The sequence below is a fragment of the Neovison vison genome, chromosome 10, assembly GCF_020171115.1.
Source record: "Neovison vison isolate M4711 chromosome 10, ASM_NN_V1, whole genome shotgun sequence".
Taxonomy (NCBI): domain Eukaryota; kingdom Metazoa; phylum Chordata; class Mammalia; order Carnivora; family Mustelidae; genus Neogale; species Neogale vison.
Genome location: NC_058100.1, coordinates 74,662,485 through 74,683,670, shown reverse-complemented (window position 1 = coordinate 74,683,670; position 21,186 = coordinate 74,662,485). Strand labels below are relative to the sequence as shown.

General features: G+C 44.8%; 1 protein-coding gene across 7 annotated transcripts in view; it reads right to left on the bottom strand.

Annotated features, from left to right (window-relative positions):
- SRGAP2 (SLIT-ROBO Rho GTPase activating protein 2) overlaps positions 1 to 21,186 on the bottom strand; it is a 236,557-nt gene that overhangs the window by 144,931 nt on the left and 70,440 nt on the right. For all 7 annotated transcript variants that reach the window (XM_044267770.1, XM_044267772.1, XM_044267771.1 and 4 more), the window contains exon 3: positions 3,455 to 3,647. In XM_044267770.1, coding sequence (XP_044123705.1) covers positions 3,455 to 3,647 — 193 coding nt within the window. The remainder of the gene's footprint in view (positions 1 to 3,454; positions 3,648 to 21,186) is intronic.

Sequence of the window (21,186 nt, the reverse complement as noted above, 5' to 3'; positions counted from 1 at the left end):
AGCCCCGCCCAGTCTGCAACCAGAAGAGATGTCTATCCCCTATGCACTGGAGGCGCTTTGTATGGAAGGGTGGACATGGTCTTTCACAGATGCTGTGGCAAGGCTGCAAACAGTCCCCTACTATGTTTCCTCTTCTCCTATATGAATAGAAACTCTACCTTCTGGTCTCCCCACGCAAGAACCCAGAGGGCTCACTACCACGCTGTCGCATCAAACCTGAGCTCCTCTCTCTGCCCGCCTGCCAAGGCGCCGTCATTTGGGGTCTGCTCCACTTCCCTAACCTTATTTTTCACTGCTTTTGAAAATATCTGAAATCTCGTAATATTTTGCTCAGACCTCCACCAAAGCCCCTTTCACGTTACATTGTTCCCACGTCTCTCTTGCCTGTTAGCAAGGGTTCCAGAGCTTACCTCAGCCTCCAGAGGAATCGGCACAGAGTGCAGCACCCAGCAGGTACTTAAAGGGGGTTGGTGGGCAAGTAGATTGTTGCTCAGGATAAGATCAGATAGGAAGCTATTAAAGTAAATTACCCATCAAGGGACAGCAAAAGGAGTGAAGTCCCCTCTTACAAGCTCTTAGAGCACCTTGTACTTCCGTTCCGCAACACTTACCTCAACTCATCTAACTGTGATTTGTTTAATGTCCGTTTCCTCATCCTGCTGTAAGTGTCCTACGCTAGATGCGGCACTTGTTCACAGCTATACCCATGGCACAGTGTCTGGCTTGAAGGAGTTCAAGGAATGTGCAATGGATATTTGTTGAAGGAATGGAAAAGAAACTTCCTTCTAATGCAGGTGGATCCCTCCCTCATCCCTGTACCCTGTACCCCCTCCGCAGCAAACGCTTCTGCTTCCTCTCAAGGACACACGCTGTTCTCTGCTACACAAATCTACCCTCAAAACCTCGCCCAAGTCCCACTTGCTTCCTGAAAACTCTCCTGACTGTTCCAGATCCTTTATCTATCTCTGATGATTTCTCTCTGACCTCTTATCACATCTATATTCCACACAAAACCAATGATTTCTTAATGAGATCAGTATTGCTTTGCTCTCTGGTTGCTTCCTGTATTAAAAATCTTTTCTCCCCAGCCAGATATGGCCCCCTGTGGAGACACAAAATAAACTTCTCTTGTATCTTCCAGTGCCTGTACAATACGGAGTACACAGACAGCTCTTACTAAATACTCACTGGTTGTTTGGGGGGAGCAGTGGGATGAAGCCAGGTACCAGCTTTATCAGAAGGGAAATCAATTCTTCCAAAACACCCTATCCCTTGTATGTGATCTTAATCAGAGCAATTCAGCTGACTTAGAGATTAGCACATCTGTACTTTAATTTATAGTAAATATGTCTTTAAGATGAAAATATGATAGTACTAAAAATCAAATGCTATTTTAAACTTAGGAGTAGCTTACCAACGGAATAAATCCAACATTGAGTCATTTTTCTAAAGCAAATGATTTCTCTCCCAAATCTTCATTTATCATATACTAAAATAACATTTTATTCTCTCCGGATTGCTTATTATAAAGAGAACAGGACTTGGGAAAGATAAGGAGCTCTGAGGACAAAACATCTGGAGGAAATTCTCATTCTGGCTTATACTGAGAGTGTCATCTGTTCTCCTTAAACTTAGCCTCCAAATTCATTGCTCAAAGCTGGTTTGTAAAAGAAAATTTGTGTCCCAAATTATTAGAGTGATAAACAAAAATAGAAAATGGGGGAAAACAAGATATACTTGGCATTAGTTCCTACATTCATTCATTCATTTACGCATTCAACAATGTTTAGTGAGCATCTATTATATACCGCATACTGCACCAGGCACTGTGGGAAGCTGAAAAATGAATCAGAAAAAGCTTACACTGTCCATGAAGGGAAGAAAATGAAAGGCAGACAGTCCTGAATGCCCTAATAAAAGAACAAATAAAATGCTATAAAAATCAGAAAAGGGAGAGCATTCTTTCCTTTGGGAGAATCAAGAAAGTTTCTTGGACCATGATGCATCTGAGACGGGTCTCAAAGCCCAGGTATGTCTGATATACATCTCAGGTATGTCTTTGACATGCAGAGATATAAAGAATGGGGACCTAAGTTCAAATAACAGGATGGGCAAAGGCCCGTTGGAGCTGATGTTCTATTTGGCTAAGGTACAGTAGAGGGAAAAAAACCAAAGCAGAACAGGAAGTAAGGTTGGAAAGCCAGTCAGGGCCAGATGTAGAGGGGCTTGAAGAAAAAGCCCAGGTGTGTATACTTCTGTGCCTAGAGCAGAACTTCTCAAACTTTAAAGTGCATACCAATCACGTGAGTCTCTTGTCAGGGTAGGTCTGGGGATGGGACCGGAAATTCTACATTTCCAACATCCTAGGTGGTGTCGATATCGGGAGACCACACCCTGGGCATCAAGAACATAGCCAGTGGGAAGCCATTGCACAGAGAACCTGCCCAATCTCCAGTGTGTTCCAGGAAGGCTAAATCTGCTAAGAGCGGGTTGGGCAGACTGGAATGGGGAGAAGCCATACACTGTGGACCCCGACACTAGTTGTTTGTTACAATCACCGGCAAAGCTTTTACACCATGCCGTTACCCAGGCCCTGCTCCCAGAGATCCTGACTTAACTGCTCTGGAATGAGGCCCAGATTTCAGCATTTTAAAAAAGTTCTCCAGAGAATTCTAATATGAAAGCAGAGTCGAGAATCTCTGCTGTGGATAATAATGAGAAATGCAATCATTCAGACAACAGGGGTGATGATCTAAACTAGGGCAATGGCAGTGAGGATAGAGTGAAAGGGTCACTTGCATAAAATGCTACCCAAGGAACAGACCATGTGGGCAGTGAGTCAGACATATGGCGACAGCACCATTCATTTCTTCCGATTGAAGACAGTTTGGTCATTTGTTAAGAACACAGACTCTGGAGCCGGACTGCCTGGGTTTGAATCCCAGCTCTGCTATTGATTTACTAGAGGGGTGTGTGTGTGTGTGTGTGTGTGTGTGTGTGAGAGAGAGAGAGAGAGAGAGAAAGAGAAAGAGACAGAGATATCTTAAGCAACCTCCTTAACTTCTTTATGACACGGTTTCCTCATCCGTAAATTGGGGATAAAACAACAATCAATGCACAAACTTGTGGAGATTAAATGATTAAATTAAATACATACATTAAATTAAATACGTAATACTCTTAGAACCACGCTTAGCACACAGGAAGCGCTCTGAAAGTGTGTGCTGTCATTATTAGCACAGTTCACCATCTCTTTTGACCCCTCTAGGATCCTGACCTGCATATCCGACCCATATGGATAGACGTCCTTGAAAGGGCTCTCTACCTTTAGCCAGTCAGAAGTCCCTGGCGCACCTTTCGAGAATGCACACGGATCTAGGTATCACACCCCGCCTCACCCCCTCCCTGGCCCCATTCCCAAGGTCCCTGCAGGAAGCAGCCTCGGAGTCCCTACTTGAACTGCTGGTCCTTGGTGCTGCGCGTCTTGGCCAGGAAGCGCTCGGCCAGCTTCTCCAGGTTGCGGGAGTAGTCCATCTCGATCTCCGCCTTCTTCCGGAAGAAGTCCTGGAGGTCCTGTAGAAGCTGCACCCGGAGCTCACACTGCTGATCCAGGCATTTCATCTGCTCCGTGAGCTGGGCGCGGATCTCTGCAACACAAGCAAGGCTAGACTGTCAGATGGTGATCCCTAAAGCCAAGACACACAAAACAGAAACATACATACCCACATTTATCCCTTTTATTTAGTTAGGAACTTAAAGCCTTTAATTAAAAAAAAAAAAAAAAAAAAAAAAGGGCTCAAGCTTAACATGGCCATAGGATATGAGGCATCTCCAAAAATTCCACCAACCCTTCTGGGACCACTAAGAAACTGGAACCAGGGATCTGCTGAATCATTTAAGAGAAACTGCTTATCAGGCATCTGCTATTGGGTTACCATGTGCTGAGCACCTTACTGTGTTTCTGGCATAGTGCCAGAACTTGAGCTCTCTTTTGGCTGAAAGCCTAATGATTCACCTCTCAGCCATCCTGTTCCATAGGCACTACTTTCATCTCCATTTTAAAGATAAGAAAACTGACTCTTAAGGAAGTCAAGCTGCTAATGTAGTGCAGCTGGGATCCAAACCCAGAAAGACCGACTCTAGAGCCCAAGCTCCTACTTTTTATACTTTCTCCCATGGTCTCAAGATGCATTTCTGCATCTTCATGAAGGAGGATGAGTGACCGTCGGGATATTTTAATGGAGATACATAGGGTCCTGCCCCAGATCAAACAGTGGGGATCAAGAATGCAACAAGCACCAGACTTCCAGCCAAGCAAACCTCTCAGCATCGATCAGATTTCATAGTTTCCAAGATCACAGTATGTAAACCAGTCTTCAAGGAGCTGATTTTTTTTTTCACCAACAAATAACCACTCACACTGCTGTCGCTTCATCTTCAGGATGCTCAGAGCCTCTTTTGTGTCAAAGCTAGAAATACTTCGGGCTAAGCTCTAGCTTGCGGATTCCTGCCTAGCCGAGAGTCCTCACCCAGGGTTAGCCAACACCCTCTCTGGAACCACAACAACGCAGCTCCAGATGCAACCAGAGCTGTGTCAAACACGACACAGCATTTGTTGCTGACAAGAGCCCTGGCACCCACGGGGAGCAGCTTGCCAAAACCAGACTGCTTTCGGCTCAGAGAAGGCCCGCAGTGCGTATGCTGCGGAAGCTACGTTCCAACCTCCAGTCCCGTCGCAATGGAGTCATCCTTTCACACCTTTCCCCTGCAAGCCTGCTCAGCTCCAGTGCGTTAGGCTGGGACGGTGGTTCCAATCCCAGGGGAAAAGAGCACCTATGTAATTATGCCTTTCCTTAGGCGTGCCCCAAAGTCATTCCCAAATCATGGAGTCATAACAAAGCTTCCTATCTATGCCATGTAATGCAGGGGGCAGGGTGGTAGGGAAATCTAGACTTTTCATCTGAGCTCTGGATAAATCAGGGGCAAGTCCAGGATCAGAGCTATGAGGCTGAAAGGTCTGCCCACCACTCTTATGAAGCAATGACAAGGGGCAAATGGTGCATTTAGCTTCGCCTTGAAGTGACTGGGCATCTATAATCTATCCTTATCTTCATTTTTGTCTCTATTTTCACCCATATTAGAATGTAGCACAAGTATCTGGTCCTTTATGGGTGACCTTGGGGGATCTGTAAGTGCAGTTCTCGCCCTCTTCGTCCCCATGCCTCCCCCTTGCCAACCGTCAATGCCAATCAGGCCTACGGGAACCTTACCTGAACTGAAAGTGAGCCCCAGAGGATGGTTTCAAGCAGACAGAAGGCTGAGCTGAAAAGCCGCCTACCTCATCACTCATCAAAGCTCCCTTGTTCTGTGTTTTTTGGGAGTCTGATTACAAGGGTGTTGGGGGAAGATGTGCAGAGGGCAATGTCAGGCATCTAGCTCTTGCCAGAGATTTCTGGGCCTCTTAAAGGGAACAGCCCTTGTCAAGACTATTCCTAGAGGCATCTGTCCCCCTTCTACCTCCTGGTAGACAGAAGTAGAAGCTGGCAGTAGTAGCCCCTGGGTGGGCAGACTGGGGGTGGAGAGCGGATTCACGCTGCTCACTGATATTACTTACAACTTGCCCATTAGGGAAGAATCAGAGCATCGTAGGGCCAAAAGGCTCTCCAGGTACCCAGTCAGTTTCAGATTTGCAAGAGGATGTGGGTGGGAAACGGAGCTGTCCGCCCCCTCGGAGTCACCTAAAATTCACGTAAGACTTGGCCTCAGTAATCTCACTCACCAGGAGGGCAGAAAGGAACACAGTACAACATATTATGCGTCACGCTCCAACAAAAAAAGGGGGGTGTAGGCACATTCCCAAGATACCCATGAAGTTCCAGAGGTAGACCCCTCCAGGATTGCCCTGGCCAAGGAACCAGTACTTCCTAGGCGGCCTCTGAAAGATGTGAACCAATCTAAGAAGAACCCAGGCACATCCAGCCAACACAGACATGCCCCTGCCTTTCCTGGGTGCCTCAAGTGGCCAGCGTAATACAAAGTGCACCCCACTCTCGGGCGTCCCCGAGGGGACTCTGATAGGAAGGGTTACTGAGGACCCCTCATGGGGCTTTAAATGCATCATCTCATTTCATCTCCACAACTAGCCCATCAGGTACCCCCAATTATCCTGACGGCACAGGTAAGAAAAGTGAAGTAAGACCTGTTAAGTCACTTACCAAGGGGTCATACCACCAGGGGCAAGTGAGGCTGAAGCTAAATGAAGGTCTAACTTGCCAAAGAGCTTGACTGTGGACCAGGGAAACAAGAGACAGAGAACACAAGCCTGGAGGCTCTGGAAGTATTTCTGGGTAAATTACAGTTTCTATAGCTCCCACCTATGGAACATCCCCTTTTCCACCTTCTAGCTGAGAAACCATTCAGAATCAAGTCTGGACTGGCCCACTGACTCGATAGCGAGCCATGTTCCAACTAGCTCACGACTGGTCTGGGCCCCTTCCCTGCTTCTTCCATCTACTCTACAGGGCAGCTTTGGAGAAAGTGTTTTAGAAAAATGTTTTAGAATGCCCTGGGAGCACACCCTGAGGTCTGCCAGGATGCCCAGAGAGCAGAGAAAGTGAGGAAGCAATGACACCCCTACCTGATCCAGGAAAAGTAGAGTCTCTGCTACTAGATCCCAACTGCTACTGGGGTGGATTCCTGATCCCCTCCACTGAGCATCTCCCCTCCCCCACAACCTGCCTAGAAGGAGAAACCTCCCTGGCTGCTGGCCTCAGGATGCCCACACGACATGTAAGGGGGCCTCCAACCACCCCCACCTCTAGGCCTGTAGCTCCAGGACAGAATGGCTGCTCTGTCCGGCACAAAATGTGCTGCTTCAGACTTTTGCTGCTGCTGCTGCTGCTGCTACTGCTGCAGCAAAGACAAACAATGGTCCCCAAGAAGGCAGCTGTGCCAGCCCCAGTCCTCTGTCCATGCACAGAAGGGGCAGGAAACAATAGGCCACTGAACGCCAGCTCGCCTGGGCCATGTGCCCAGGCTGGAGGCCCCTCTGTTCCCCGGCCTACCCATAAACTACAGGGGCAGAAAGAAGAAAGGGGCAATTTATAAAAACACGGAGGAATTCCTTCCAATCCCATCGTGTGCTCACGCGAGTACGCACGTGCACGGAGTGTACACTCAGACACACACTCGCACCACCCATACTGTGCTTCACCATATCCACTCAAGAAGGCATGTGAGGTCCAGTTTGGATGAGCGTCCCCGGGAACTGCAGGTGATGGGGTCCTTGTAGGTTCGGTCCCTAGAACTACACGGGAAGAAGTCAAGCTCTCATTTTCTAGAGGCAGCTGTACCTCAAGGGATGCAAATGAATTCCATGGTCATCCGCAAAGCCCAAGTACAAGGTCACCATGAGCCTTGAGTGATTCATGCCAAAACAACCTCCCCTGGGCACCAAACACAGCCCATTTATTCACTGAATCTTTACTGAGTCCTGTTGTACAGTAGAGCCTGAGCTAGGTGATGGTGGGGATGAATGAAACAACCCTGTGCCCTGCCCTAACGAAGCCTGGCTTGACAAAGAAAGAGAGGAAAAGAAAGCAAGGACAGTCTTATTGCTTTTGCTTTGAATACTGGTTATTATAGCATAGTCACGGGAGTAAGTCCCAACCCAAAGACCAAAGATGAAAAAAATCATCAGTAGCAGACAAAAGAAACTAAAAAAAAAAAAAAACAAGCCTAAGAAAAATTCAACATCCTCTGGCTCTTTTTTCTATTACTTTTTTTTTTTTTAATGACATTTCTGTAGTTTCCTTTGAAAAAACAAACAAAAGTTTTAAAACTAATCTCCTGAACATCAGAGTTGACATTTGGTTGATACTTCATTCAAAGATTCAAGTCAAAATTTAATGCCACCGTTGTGGAATTAGATAGTGGTGATCACTGTACAAGCTTGTGCACACACTGAAAAACAACCCCACTGAATTCGTGTACTTTTAAAAGGGTGAATTTTGTGGTATGTGAATTACATCTCATTTACAAAATTTAACGCCCCCCAAAATCATGTTCTTTTGAGCGCCATCCTGCCAGCTAAAGGGAAAATGGCCCAACAAAGTGGCACCAAAAAGAGGAAGGAATTCTTGGATTCCATTTCTCCATTTGCATGGGCTGAATCTCAGTTCTGCATTGAATATTCTTAAAGCCTATACCGAAAGCTGCCCCTCTGGCTGGAAAGCTTGGCCATGACATTGAACTCCACGGGCAGACCATCGTTCCATCATTTCCAAACAGTGTCAGATTAAAACCAGCAAGGAATGCTTTTATGCATGAGTTCAAATATAGGATCGGCAGACATACCCAGCAAGCCTTCCCCCGGCAGGTGCTGACTCCTTGTCTACACTTAGCCACAGCTGAGATCCTAAGTACACCTGTCCTGGGAGTTAGAAGGAGGCTCATTTCCATTTTGGAAAGAGGGCGAAAGATCACAAGAAGGATGAAATTAGAAGAAAAATTAGCCCTAACAGGATACTGATCGTTTAATAAAAACAGGGCCTTGCCACACTTCTAATCATGTAGATGCTAAATTATATAACACCTGCCAACATAGGCGACACAGTCCTCTGAAAACTGTCCTCACTTCAGAGAACACCCAGGAAATTCACCAGTCAGCAGAGCAGAGGAGAATTTTGTTCAGTCTGTTGCTTTCAATCCAGAGCTATTAGTCCCTTTCTTCCCCTCTTTCAAAATTCCTTCTTCAGGAATTTTCTGATGAAGTCACACAAAATCCCCTCCTAGGAGTCCCACATTTCTGAGGAGAAAATGAGGGTGGGTGGGTAGGTCAGGAGAAAAATGTAATCTCACAGGAGGGTTACACAGGCAGGCCCTCGCCTTCTCCTGGATGATCTGGCACCTAAGGGATAGGAGCTACAACTTCCACAGGTTCTGTTCGGAACACAGAGCATGAGATCAGCCCATGTACCCTACTGGAACTGGGACTGACTGCCAGTCTTTTTCCACAAAATCTGCCTTACCTGCTTTTAGCCCTTTCACAAACACATGATGTCACCTCAGCCACCTCAGGAATATTAATTCCTAGTACCTTTCCAGCAAGTGTTATATAAGAAGACAATTGAAGCTTTCATCAGGCTCTACCCTGCGTATCTCTTACCAAGACCTCTTACTCAAGGGTAATCAGCCCCTATCAAAACTGTTCCCCAGGAAACAAAATGCTCGGATGCCCTGCCAAGTCCGGCTCTTCACCCTACTGGTTTGCTCTTCTACAAACTCAGTAATGGGAGGGTCTTCCAAAATCCTTGTTGGACAGATGACAGAACCAAAGCCCAGAGAAAGGAGAGGAACTGCCAAAGATCACATAGCTATTTAGCTGTGGATGTCGGACTGAAACCCAGGTCATTGGGTTCCCAAGCCACTGTCCTTTCTTACCTACTCTTATCATAAAAATGTATTTGTGCACCTCACGGGTGCACCAAGAATAGAAAGACAGCAGTCCTCACTCCAAATTAGCACAACACTAGGGAAGAAATCAGTGAAAAAGCCTATAGCAAACAAGGAGAAATAATAGTAGAAATAAATGAGGTATGCTCACAGTAATAGAGGAAAAGGAGACATATATCAGCTTCAGTCCACCTGCTATACCCCTTCTTTCAATGCCTGATACTATCACTTATGGCTGAGTTGTCACTGTTCCAAGAAAAGGCCATCATCAAGCTACTTTTGATAAAGTAGAAAACAGCAAATATTCCTCCTCGAAGAGTGACTGATGGCCTTTTTCATCGTTACTTTACCCTATTAAACACAACATAGAACTAGACATGAGTTAATCCAACAACCAACCAATAATAGCTACGAAGCTTCCAGAACAGGGGATGTGATAGATAATTATCTTTTCTCCTTCTCTGCATCTAGAGCCTCCCCAACTCTTAGTCCATGTGGTTTTGGTAAAGCGGATTCCACCTCTGCCCTCTCCATGCCAAGAGCTGAAGACAATGAGAATCTGAGACTGCGGCCGCCATTTTGCCACCATGACTGGAAAGCCTGTTTGAGAATGGAGCTGACCCGGAGAAAACAGAGCTGAGAGTTGGGAAAAGGAAACTAGAGCCCTTGAACCAAGTCATGGCCAGATGCCAGGCTTATTCCTGGCCCTTTTAGCATCATAAGCCAACTCACTCACTTTTTTGCTTAAAATAGTTTGCATTGGATTTTTGGTTCCTTAGAAACAAAGGAGTCCTCATGAATAAAGTGAAGGATTCTAAAGTGCTCGGAATCATTATTAAGTTCCCTACGCTCAAGGAACTAACAATCTAATTGTGAAGACGGAATCAAAATATACATTTTTGAAATTTATGTACTAATGCACTACCTAAGTTATGCTAGATATTATGTTACATAAATTATACCCGGTATTTATTTAACAGATATTTGTGCTAGATAGCTATATTACAAAAATTTTCATGTTATTGTATACTATATGGTGTGTGCTGTATATGTACACTTGAATTTAGGAATAAATACTACTAGTAAAAGTTTTGAGGACTCAGTGTAGCGAGGACTAACATGACTAAAGCAAGGCTTCTTGATGAAAACTAAAGTCCTTGAGAGGAAGAATTTGTCTCTCCAGTTCACCAACATACCTCTGGGACCCAGAACAATATCTGGCAGGCTTTCAAATTTGTGGAGGGAAGAAGGGAGGGGAGAGAAAGGGAAGGGAGGACACAGAAGTCTGAACTGGTATTCCTAGGATGGGTAGAATTTCAGTAAGTGGAAGGGTGAAGAGGCCATATTCCAGAGGAAGATTAAGACATAAGCCAAGAAATGGGAATGTTTGAACATGGCCTTTCTGTGAGGTAGTGAGGAGGATGGTTGAGCTAGAACAAAGGGTACCTTGAGGCCTGGTCAGAGATAAGGGTAACGTGGGGAGGAGCAGCTCAAAAGCTAACAGAGGAGTCTGGATTTCATGCAGCCAGAAATGGAGCTGGTCAAAGTGTGTGTCATGATGAAAAAGAGCTGAAGGAAGATCAGAGGAGGTCTGCTGGATGGGTTCCTAGGCCTTCTAAATTAAGAGATGGAGTGAGCATTAATGTGCAATCCAGGCTGAATGGTACAGAAGTCACCATGAGCAGGAGAATTCCGTGAGTGGAAAATCCATGCCTACACCAGCTCTAACTATTAGTAATAATACACGCTTTAGAGCCAGTGGTCCTGAAGCTAGGGATTCTAAACTATCCCTCCCTAGGCGGTGGTGAGCAGAAGGGACAGGTCAGAGAGATCTTTGGGTCTAAAAGTAAGACAGTGATCTTGGCAGGAGGAAGGCAGGAGTGAAGTTCTGGTCCCCCTGGCTTCCCTTTTGACTATGGTTCTTTCTGTTGTACTTTTAAGTTTGGCCATCTTCCTAACTGTCTGCCTGAGCAGTAGATTATCCCAAAGTTATGAAAAAAGAACCTCTCTTCTCCTTGCATTAACTTCACACCATCTAAAAACAACACACACAGCTCTGGAGACAAAGGGAAACCAGACCATGGGAAGGAAGAGGAGAAAAATGGTCCTAGGAGTTTCCAAAGGACACTCTGTCATCCATTAACTTTCAAGCCCCCAAATGAACACGGAAAGCAACCTCGTAAAGCCGAGGGGGAGGAGGTGCAAAGGGGAATATCTCAATGAACTTGAATCATCGCAATTGCTCTGGCAAGCTGCCTTTGGTCTTTCAAGTGATTCAACAGAAAGTCAAAGACAAAAGGTTCCCAAATGAACAGGCTGCTACATCAAATGCCAAAGTAGTAATTTTAGCTCCTAGGCCTTGCCTGAGATGCTTAAGAAACAAAATTCCCAACGTCCAAAGTCTAGAATTAACTTATATTACAAACTAAAGATCTCCAATGACATGACCAACAGCTCCTCTGGGAAATGTCACCTGATGGCCCTCATTTCGGTGCTGGAGGCCAACTGGAAGTCAGTTCCCCAGGACCACAGTAATCAATCAACAAATCCAGCAAATATTTATCTTGCACTGTCCCTGTGCAAAGGTCCGAGTAATGAATCACAGGACCACACAAGAAAATATAACACACTGTCTTACTCTCAAGGAGTTTACCATCCAATTGGGGAGGAAAAGGAGAGGACTAAATGCAATAGTATTCAACAGCATAAGCCTGTGTGTGCTAAGCACCAAAACAATGTTTGAGATGCTCAGAGACGAGATCAGTATAAACCAGCATGGTTTATGAGTTAGTCTTGGGGCCTCAAGCTGGGGGGGATTACGGAGACATAAAGGTGCCAGAGGAAGGAGGGCTGTGGCTACTAAGGCAAAGGCAAGGAGGCAGAACTGGGCAGATCTGGCTCAGGAGGCTCTGAGTAGCACTTCTGGGTCAGAAGAGTATGGGATCGAGGGGCAAGGAGGGAAACAGAAAAGCAAGATGCAGGTCAGATACAAATGCAGTTCATAAAGGCTCCGTAAACTGCAAATAAAGCAAGGGTCTCAAAGAGCAAGAGGATGGCACAAGCAGAGTCCAAACCCAAGCGATCTCCAACCGAACAATGCTTCGAAAGAAAAAATGTCAATTTAAACGTGTCCACTATAGTAAGGGACAACAGTAAACTGTAGGCTGCTCAAGATTCCAGCACAAACTAAATACAAACCAGATGAGTATTAAAATCCAGACCCTAAATTCCTAGAGAGCTGGCTCTGGAAGGCTTATCTCCTTCTGCACAGGATCTAGCTTGGCAGGAGGGGTCGACAGGTTATTCCAGGTGTAGTTCAACTAGCATGGACCAAGCACCCACTCGTTGTGGGGCAGGGAGAGGAACCACGATGATTACATAGGACCAAGACATTCACTTGGCCTTTGAAGTGCCTGTGGAACTTCCTGTTGGAAAAGGCAGCTTTATTTTCCAGTCCGGAGCTCCCAGGAGAAGGTCAAGTCTGGACACAGGCACTTGGGAGCCATCAGCAAGTAGACAGAAGTATGACGTTAACGATAAAAGTGAACACAGTTGCCCATAGAAAGCATACAGAATGAACGAGAAGTAAGCCTAGGCCTACGGACACCTCCATTTAGGTGGAAAGCAAAGGAAGAGGAGATGGGAAAGTAGACTGAGCATGAAAGACAGATCTACAAGTGTCAATAACTGCAAAGCACTTAAATAAGAGAGCCAGGCAGTTTGCTAACGTGGGTGGTTAGAGCAGTCAGTCACTACCAAGAACATGCTATGCAGACCCCGTGTATACATCACCCAAGACCAGCACAACCGCCTGGCTGGCTCTCCCCTAGCCCCAAGGAACGGTTCAGAGATGCAGTAGCTTCCCCTAGTTTCTCTGAAGATGTCCCATGAGACAAACCATCAGACTCTGGTGAAGCTGTCGCCAGTTTACAAGTGGTCTCTTACATTTGCTCTCTTTCCCTGCCACTTGTCACTTCCCTTTTCTTCACATTCCTGCTTCCCCGGGATGGCTCTCCCAAAGAAAGTGTAAGCCTGTGTGTTTGGCTCTATTTTCTAAGAAACCCAGACGAAGACACTTAACCATGTATCAGGCACTGTTCTCGATGCTGCATAGACCATCTCTTCTGCTAAGCAGATCCTTGAGAATAGCTAACCGATTATTTTTCAAGAAGTCAACATATACATCAAGCGATGGGTTGGTTATAAGAACTAATGTCGTCGACTACAGCTTATTTTCTCTCGAAAGGAAAACTGCCTCCACTGAAGTTACGGACAGGCACTGTCTTGTATAAGACGGTATTCAACAGGGATCATAGAAAGCATTTATTAAGTACTTACTATGAGCCAAACAAGCTCACAGAAAGTCGAGTCACCATTCAAGTGTAAAGGTACATGATCTCATTTAATCCTTAAAACATCCCAATGGCGTAAGTTTGCAGGAAAGCCGAGTGGTTAAGGAGTGCAGACTCTGCATTCGGAGAGACCAGAGCTTCGACTCCGGCTCTGCCGAGAGCTAGCTGTGCATCTCTGGATAAAATGCTTAATCTCGGGGCACCTGGGTGGTTCAGTGGGTTAAGCCTCTGCCTTTGGCTCAGGTCATGATCTCAGGGTCCTGGGATCGAGCCCCGTGTCAGGCTCTCTGCTCAGCAGGGAGCCTGTCTCCCCCATTCTCTCTACCTGCCTCTCTGCCTACTTGTGATCTCTGTCTGTCAAATAAATAAATAAAATCTTTTTTAAAAATTTTAAAAAATGCGTAATCTCTGTCAATCTGTTTCACTATCTATAAAATGGAGCTTGTAACAGCAGCCGTACCCGTGGGTTGTTACGAAACCTGAAGAGATGAAGGCTGACTATGTGCCGAGTGCCCCGTGAGTCCCCATTAAAGGTCAACTTTGACTCCTCCCACTTTTACAGACGAAGGACCACGGAGGTTCAGAGATTAGTGGACTGCCCGAGGTCACCCAGACAGTTAAAGATCACAACAGGATTTGAACCAGGTATGTCTACTTCTAAAAACGGCGCTCTTCACCACTCCCCTGCCTCTGTGTATTAAGCTGAGATACAGACTCGTCTGGTTGTCTTTCACACTGGAACCCTTCAGTTCCCAGTTGGCAATGTTGATTGGTTAATAAAAGGGTTCCCTGAATTTCTTCAATTTAACAAATAAAAGTCCTGGGGCGCCTGGGTGGCTCAGTCGGTTTAGCATCTGCCTTCCGCTGAGGTCATGATCCCGGTAACTGGGATCGAGCTCTGGGTCCGGCTCCTGGCTCAGCAGGGAGCCTTCTTCTCCCTCTCCCTCTGCCTACTACTCCATCTGCTTGTGCTCGCTCTCTCTCTGACAAATAAATAAAAATTCTTTTAAAAATAAATGAATAAATAAAAGTCCTCATTCGCACTATCTCAGCTATGAATGTTTAAGAATATTGCAGAGGGAGGAGGAGAAAAACAATTTTTTTCATTTCCTCTTGAAGGCAAAAGGAAAAAGTCCATGCCCCCACCTAGAGATGCTTTCAACTGGAGAGGCACAGAGCAAAATCCGCTTGGAAACCAATCTGGCTGGGCTCAAAACGCCAGCTCTACCACTTACTAGCTGTGGGATTCTGGGCAAGTTAGTTAACTGCTCTGTGCCTAAATGTCTCCATGTGTAAAAGTTCCACAATAATGATACCCTCTTAGAGATTTAATGAGTTAATATTTGTAAACTCATCAGAACAGTTCCAAGTACATTGTACTATACATATTTCTGTTAAACACACAAACCAACTCTGCCTCATGGGCTGTGCAATCCTATAACTCTCTAGACAAGAAAGTACATAAAGTCATAGGTATCAAATAGAATAAATTAGTGGCTTCCAAACTTTTACAAGACAACACACACACACACACACACAGCCCAGAAGTTTCATGAACTATGTATCCTTACTACATGCTATAAATTCATATTTTCCATGTCTTTTTTTTTTTTAAAGATTTTATTTATTTATTTGACAGAGAGAGAGATCACAAGTAGGCAGAGAGGCAGGTGGAGAGAGAGAGGGGTGAAGCTGACTCCCCACTGAGCAGAGAGCCCGATGCAGGGCTCGATCCGAGGACCCTGAGATCATGACCTGAGCCGAAGTCAGAGGCTTATTAACCCACTGAGCCACCCAGGCGCACCTCCATGTCTTTTTTTAAAAAAAGATTTCATTTATTATTTGATAAAAAGAGCAAGCACAAGCACAGGGAACAGCAGGCAGAGGGAGAGGGAGAAGCAGACTCCCTGCTGAGCAAGAAGCCCGACGCCAGGTTCATTCCAGGACCCCAGGACCATGATCTGAGCGGAAGGCAGAGGCTTAACCAACTGAGCCACCCAGGCGCTCTTCCATGCCTTTTTAAATGCTAGCTACAGCCCACTAATTTCATTTCATGACCTGCTGATTTCTCGACCTACAGATTAAAAAGCTCTAGAATAAACCACATGACCATGAAAAACAGAACTAGAACACAGTCTTCAAACCACTCAGCTCCTTCTTCACGGTTATTACTGAGTCAGAAAAGGCCTAAGTTTCACTTCCTGCTGGAAAAGAAACTGTACATTCTGGGTCCTCCTCCCATTCCCTCCACAGTTCACGTGAACACTAGAAATTCGGAGACCACCAAGGAACCAGTGGGCACTTCCCATCTCTACAACTTCTGTGACTGCCTGATCGGATGTGCCATCTGTACCAGAGAGAGTTCCCTGGCTCATTCCCTTGGTTTCGTCTTCCTGATTTTGAGGCCCAGCAACTACAGTCACCCATCATATCTTTGGAGGGAAAAAAGAAAAAAAAAATACTGCTGATCTAACAAAACAGAGCAATGTCATTATATATACAATAAATGGATTATAAACAGAAGAGATGAACTTTGTTAGTGGTTAAGTTTAAAAAAAAAAAAGTTCTTTTCTCTTAGAGACAAGTATTGAAATATTCAAGGATCAATAATGTCTGGTATTTGCTTCAAAGTGATGGAAGGGAGTGGGAGGGATGAGGGGATATAGACAAAACAGGCCTGCGGTGAGCTGAGCAAGGTGAGGGGGTACATGGGGATCAATAACACTATTCTACTTACGTTTCTATATGTTTAGAATTTTTCACAATTAAAGGGTTTTTTAAATCTAATTAATGGCATGTTTTTAAAAAGGGGGGGCTTAAGATACAGTAAACACAAAAGAAGACAATAGGACAGAACAAATAACCAGATAGAGAACACAGATCTATTTCCTTAAAATGAAAGAACTAAATCTGCAGGTAGAAGAAGCATACTGTAGACCAGGAAATGTACATAAACTGTCAATATCAGGACATATGACGTTTACATTTTTTAACCTCAAGGATAAAGAAAGAATCATTTAAGAATCAATGGAGAATAAAGCAACATTCCTAACAAAACAGGGGTCAGATTTCTCCAAAGCAATGACAGAGGCCTGAAGATGATGGCGCCACGTTCTAAAAAAGTTATCAGGGAAAATAACTGTGATCCAAGAATAGTACGGCATGCTGAGTCAAGTGTAAAAGACTCCAACATCTGCAGACTTGAAAGATCTCAGCCTATATAGACCCATGAACCCCTCCCGTGAAACAGAAATCCTGCACCCAATAGATAAATCAAAATAAAACCACAAGCAGAGAGACACCGTGGTAAAAGAACAGGCAGGAGACACAGTGCCAAGAACAAACACAGGAGAGTGTGCAGGGCAGAATGTAAATGTTAGCAATACTGCCAAGCAAGGAAAAAAAAGAAAAAAATCCAGATAAGCTCTAAAAATTAGGAGATGGGGAAGAGAGGTACAAGAAAGTGTAAGAATATGAATCACCTAATCCTGCCAGGCAAGGAATCAGCCAATCTGTCTCAAAGTGAAGACTGAGCTAAAAATATGGTTTAAAATATTAACAATGACCTCAGCCTCCTCAAGATCTTCCTAATCATTTTCTTAGCCTTTGGGAGAGCTTGTAAGAGCTATGATCTTCTGAGGCACAGAAACATGTACGAGGTGGTCAGCAGGTCCTTAACCTTCACTTCAATTTCTTTTTTCTTCTAAATTCAAGCAAAATTAAATTCAGTTGTTTTTATTTTTAAAGCACATATGGCCTAACGCCATTCTTATAAAATTAGTTCTTGCTCACTAAAATCATATGCTTGTGTTTAATATCATCATTTTCCCCTCTACTGTATCATTCCCATAAGCAAACAAGCAGGCTCTATTTCCCCCATCTTATTAAACACACACGTGTACACACACACACACACACACACACACACATATTTCCCTTGATCTGCTCCTTTTCAGCTTTTTCCATCTTGCCTTCTCCTTACAAGAAAACTCAAAATGGTTGTCCATACTCTCTGCTTCCACCTTCTCTCTTCCTTTTTTCTCTTTAGCTCACTGGAGCCAGTGTTTGTCCTTTCTCGTGGTGGTGAGAGGAATGACCTACACAATGCCGATTCTCAGGATGTGGCTTCCTCCACGCCACCAGACCGGAGAGAGGGGCTCACTCCCTGGTCCTGGGACACCATCCTCTCCTACTATGCCCCTGAAGACACATTCTCAGTCTCCTTGGCTGGACCTTCCCCCATTCCTTCCAACCTCTCACTGCTCCCTGAGCTCAGTTCTAGGACCTCACTTCCATCTTCTAATTGCTCTCTGTAGATCTCTTCCAGTTCTGTGTCTGATAATTTCCAAATTTGAATCCCTAGTCTAGACCGCTTCCTGAACTCCTGCCTCCTATAAATGCCTTAATAGTTAGTTCCTCTCGGATGGCTAACAGGTACTTAGAACTAAACATGCCCAAACTCAGCTCTCATTACGCATCCTGATTCCCCATCTCACTAAGAGCACCCCCATTCACCTGTCAGACCAAAAAACTTAGGAGTCAGTACTGACTCTTTTCTCTCTCTCAAACTCCCAATCCAATTCAAGAACAAATCCTTAATTAGCTCTACCTTCAAAATGTGTCCAGCATCCAATTGTGTCTTATCTCCTCCACCAATCCCACCATTCCCAACTAAATCTAAATCAGCATCATTTTGTTCTGAATTACTGTGGGAGCTTCCTAAGGTCCTGCTGCTGCCACCTTCACTCCCCTGGAGCCTATCCCCTGCTCATCACTCTCCAACAGCTTCTCATTGAAGAAAAAAGGCTGAAGGATTTCTAAAGCCTGACATGGTCTAGTCCCTGACTGTCTCACCAGTTTCTCCATTATATTCACTCTTACTCACTGGTCTCCAGCCACACTGGCCTCTCTGTTCATAGAACATTCCAAGTACAATCTCACCTCAGGGCCTTTGCATATGCTTTCCTTGGTTTGAAGCATGCTTCCCCAACATTCACATGGTTAGCTCCCTAACTTCACTCTGTTCTCAGCCCAGATGTCACCTTCTGAAGTAGCCTTTGCGGCTATTCCACCTGAAAGAGCTCCTCTATGTCCTTACCCAATTATATTTTTCTTCAAGACATTTATAAATCTATTTAGGTATTTACTTATCATCTCATCCTTCCGCTGGAACAGAAGCCCCATGATAGCAAGGACTTCGCTTTATTCCTTGCTGATCCCTGGTCCCTAACACATAGGGAGCACTCAAGGAATACTCATTAAATGAATGAATGAAGAACTCTTGGTGTAGGGATGCCCAGGTGGCTCAGTTGGTTAAGCCGCTGCCTTTAACCCCGGTCATGATTCCAGCATCCTGGGATCGAGTCCCACATCGGGCTCCTTGCTCAGCAGGGAGACTGCTTCTCCCTCTGCCTCTGCCTGTGCCTGTGCTCGCTCTCTCTCTCTCTCTGACAAATAAATAAATAAAATCTTAAAAAAAAAAAAAAAAGAACTCTTGGTGTAATGCGAGGTGTAACAATTTATTGCTCATTTCTTTGTACTTCCCAGTTTTGCTTGGATTTTTTATAATGAGCATTTCTCATTCTGTAAGAAAGCAATAGCTATTCCTTTAAAAATGAAAACAGAAAGCCAACCAAAAATTTAAAAGGAGAGTTGCATTATCTAATCAGCTCTACCATATTCTAACAAGTGTTTTTGCCCCATTATTTATGATAGCCACAAAAGAGTTCACAATGTAATGCCCACAGGGCATTTTTCACAATGAAACCTTTTTAGGAGGAAACTTTACAGGAACAAAAGTTTTAATTGCCCAGAGCTGACCAGAATGTGAACACAGAACTCCCCTGTGAGAATGTAAATTGGCAGGGTTTTCCTAAATATCACTTCCCATTTGCAATCTTTTTTTCAGTATTGCTTCCATAATCCAGATGCCAGAATCTATAAGCATACTACAAATGAAAAGGTGTGATGGTCTTTGTAATACTTACATAGAAGATAAGACTATCGCTTTCCAATAAGCTCACGCTTTCTAAACATCAACAACCAGGGTTACAGAATTACAAAGATCACACAGGCCCGTGAGAAGATTACAGAAGGCCCCTGTAAGCCCTAGTGACACACATAACCACCAGGAAACTGTCCCTTCCACCAACCCACAGCAACACCCACAGAGTCAGTTAGCAAGTGGTAGGATCCGCTTCCTCCCCGCTCCAAGAGGCCCAGGGAAAGGAGGGGAGCACAGGACCATCCCCAGTCACTGAGGAGTGAAAGCCAATGGCAAATAGGAGGTATGAATGGCACACAAAGCTAGGCCATGGTTTCAGTGTCTCTCCTTTGTATCCCGTCCCCTATTACCTATATCTTCTGTTCTTTTCATGATTAGGAAGGAAGCAGCAATAGCCTGTCCTCTCTGGAAAGGTGGTCTAGTAACCTAGCATCATGGGGCTTACCGTAGAGGACATCCATCTCTGGGTAGAACTCAAAACCTGGTCTCCTGATACTTCACTGACATTCGCTAAGGCTGTCGACCAAGCAGTAGATTGTGAATGCCCGGCAGTGGACACATGTCCTCCAAAGACTTCACACAGCCAATGGCTGCTGCTCCATTGTCTTTTTAAAAAATCAGTAACAGGAATGTTTTCCCAATCTTCCTTTTAAAATTGGACAGTTTAGAGCCTCTGTATATCACGTGAGTACACACAACGGTTGGGAGTGATGAGTCAACCATCACTAACTAGGCCAAGGTGGTTTTTTACTGCGGTAAAATATACACAATATAAATTTTACCATTTTAACCATTTTTTAAGCGTTCAGTTCAGTGGCATTAAATATATTCACATCTGCTATGAACTGTCACCACCATCCATCTCCAGAATGTGTTCCTCTTCCCCAGCTGAAACTCTGTCCCCATTAAACACCAACTCCCCATTCTCCCCTCCCCCCAACCCCTAGCAACCTCCATTCAGGCCAAGGTACTTTTGAGCATGCTACAGTTTACTGGCTTTTCAGTTCTGGAAGAAAGGCATTCCCTACCTATAATGTGTTACCGCCTTGCAGATACACAGTTGGAACCATCTGTGGTATCTCACCATTTAGAAACAAAACTTGAAAATTACATATAAAAAGTCATTTTTTTTAAAGATTTTATTTATTTGACAGAGACATCTCAAGTAGGCAGAGAAGCAGGCAGAGAGAGAGGAGGAAGCAGGCTCCCTGCCGAGCAGAGAGCCCAATGCAGGGACTTGATCCCAAGACCCTGAGAGATGACTACCTGAGCTGAAGGCAGAGGCTTAACCCACTGAGCCACCCAGGCGCCCCAAGAAGCTGTTTTTTAATAGAGTGCAAAATACAAAAGTTCTAACCACTAAGTCAAAAAAAAAAA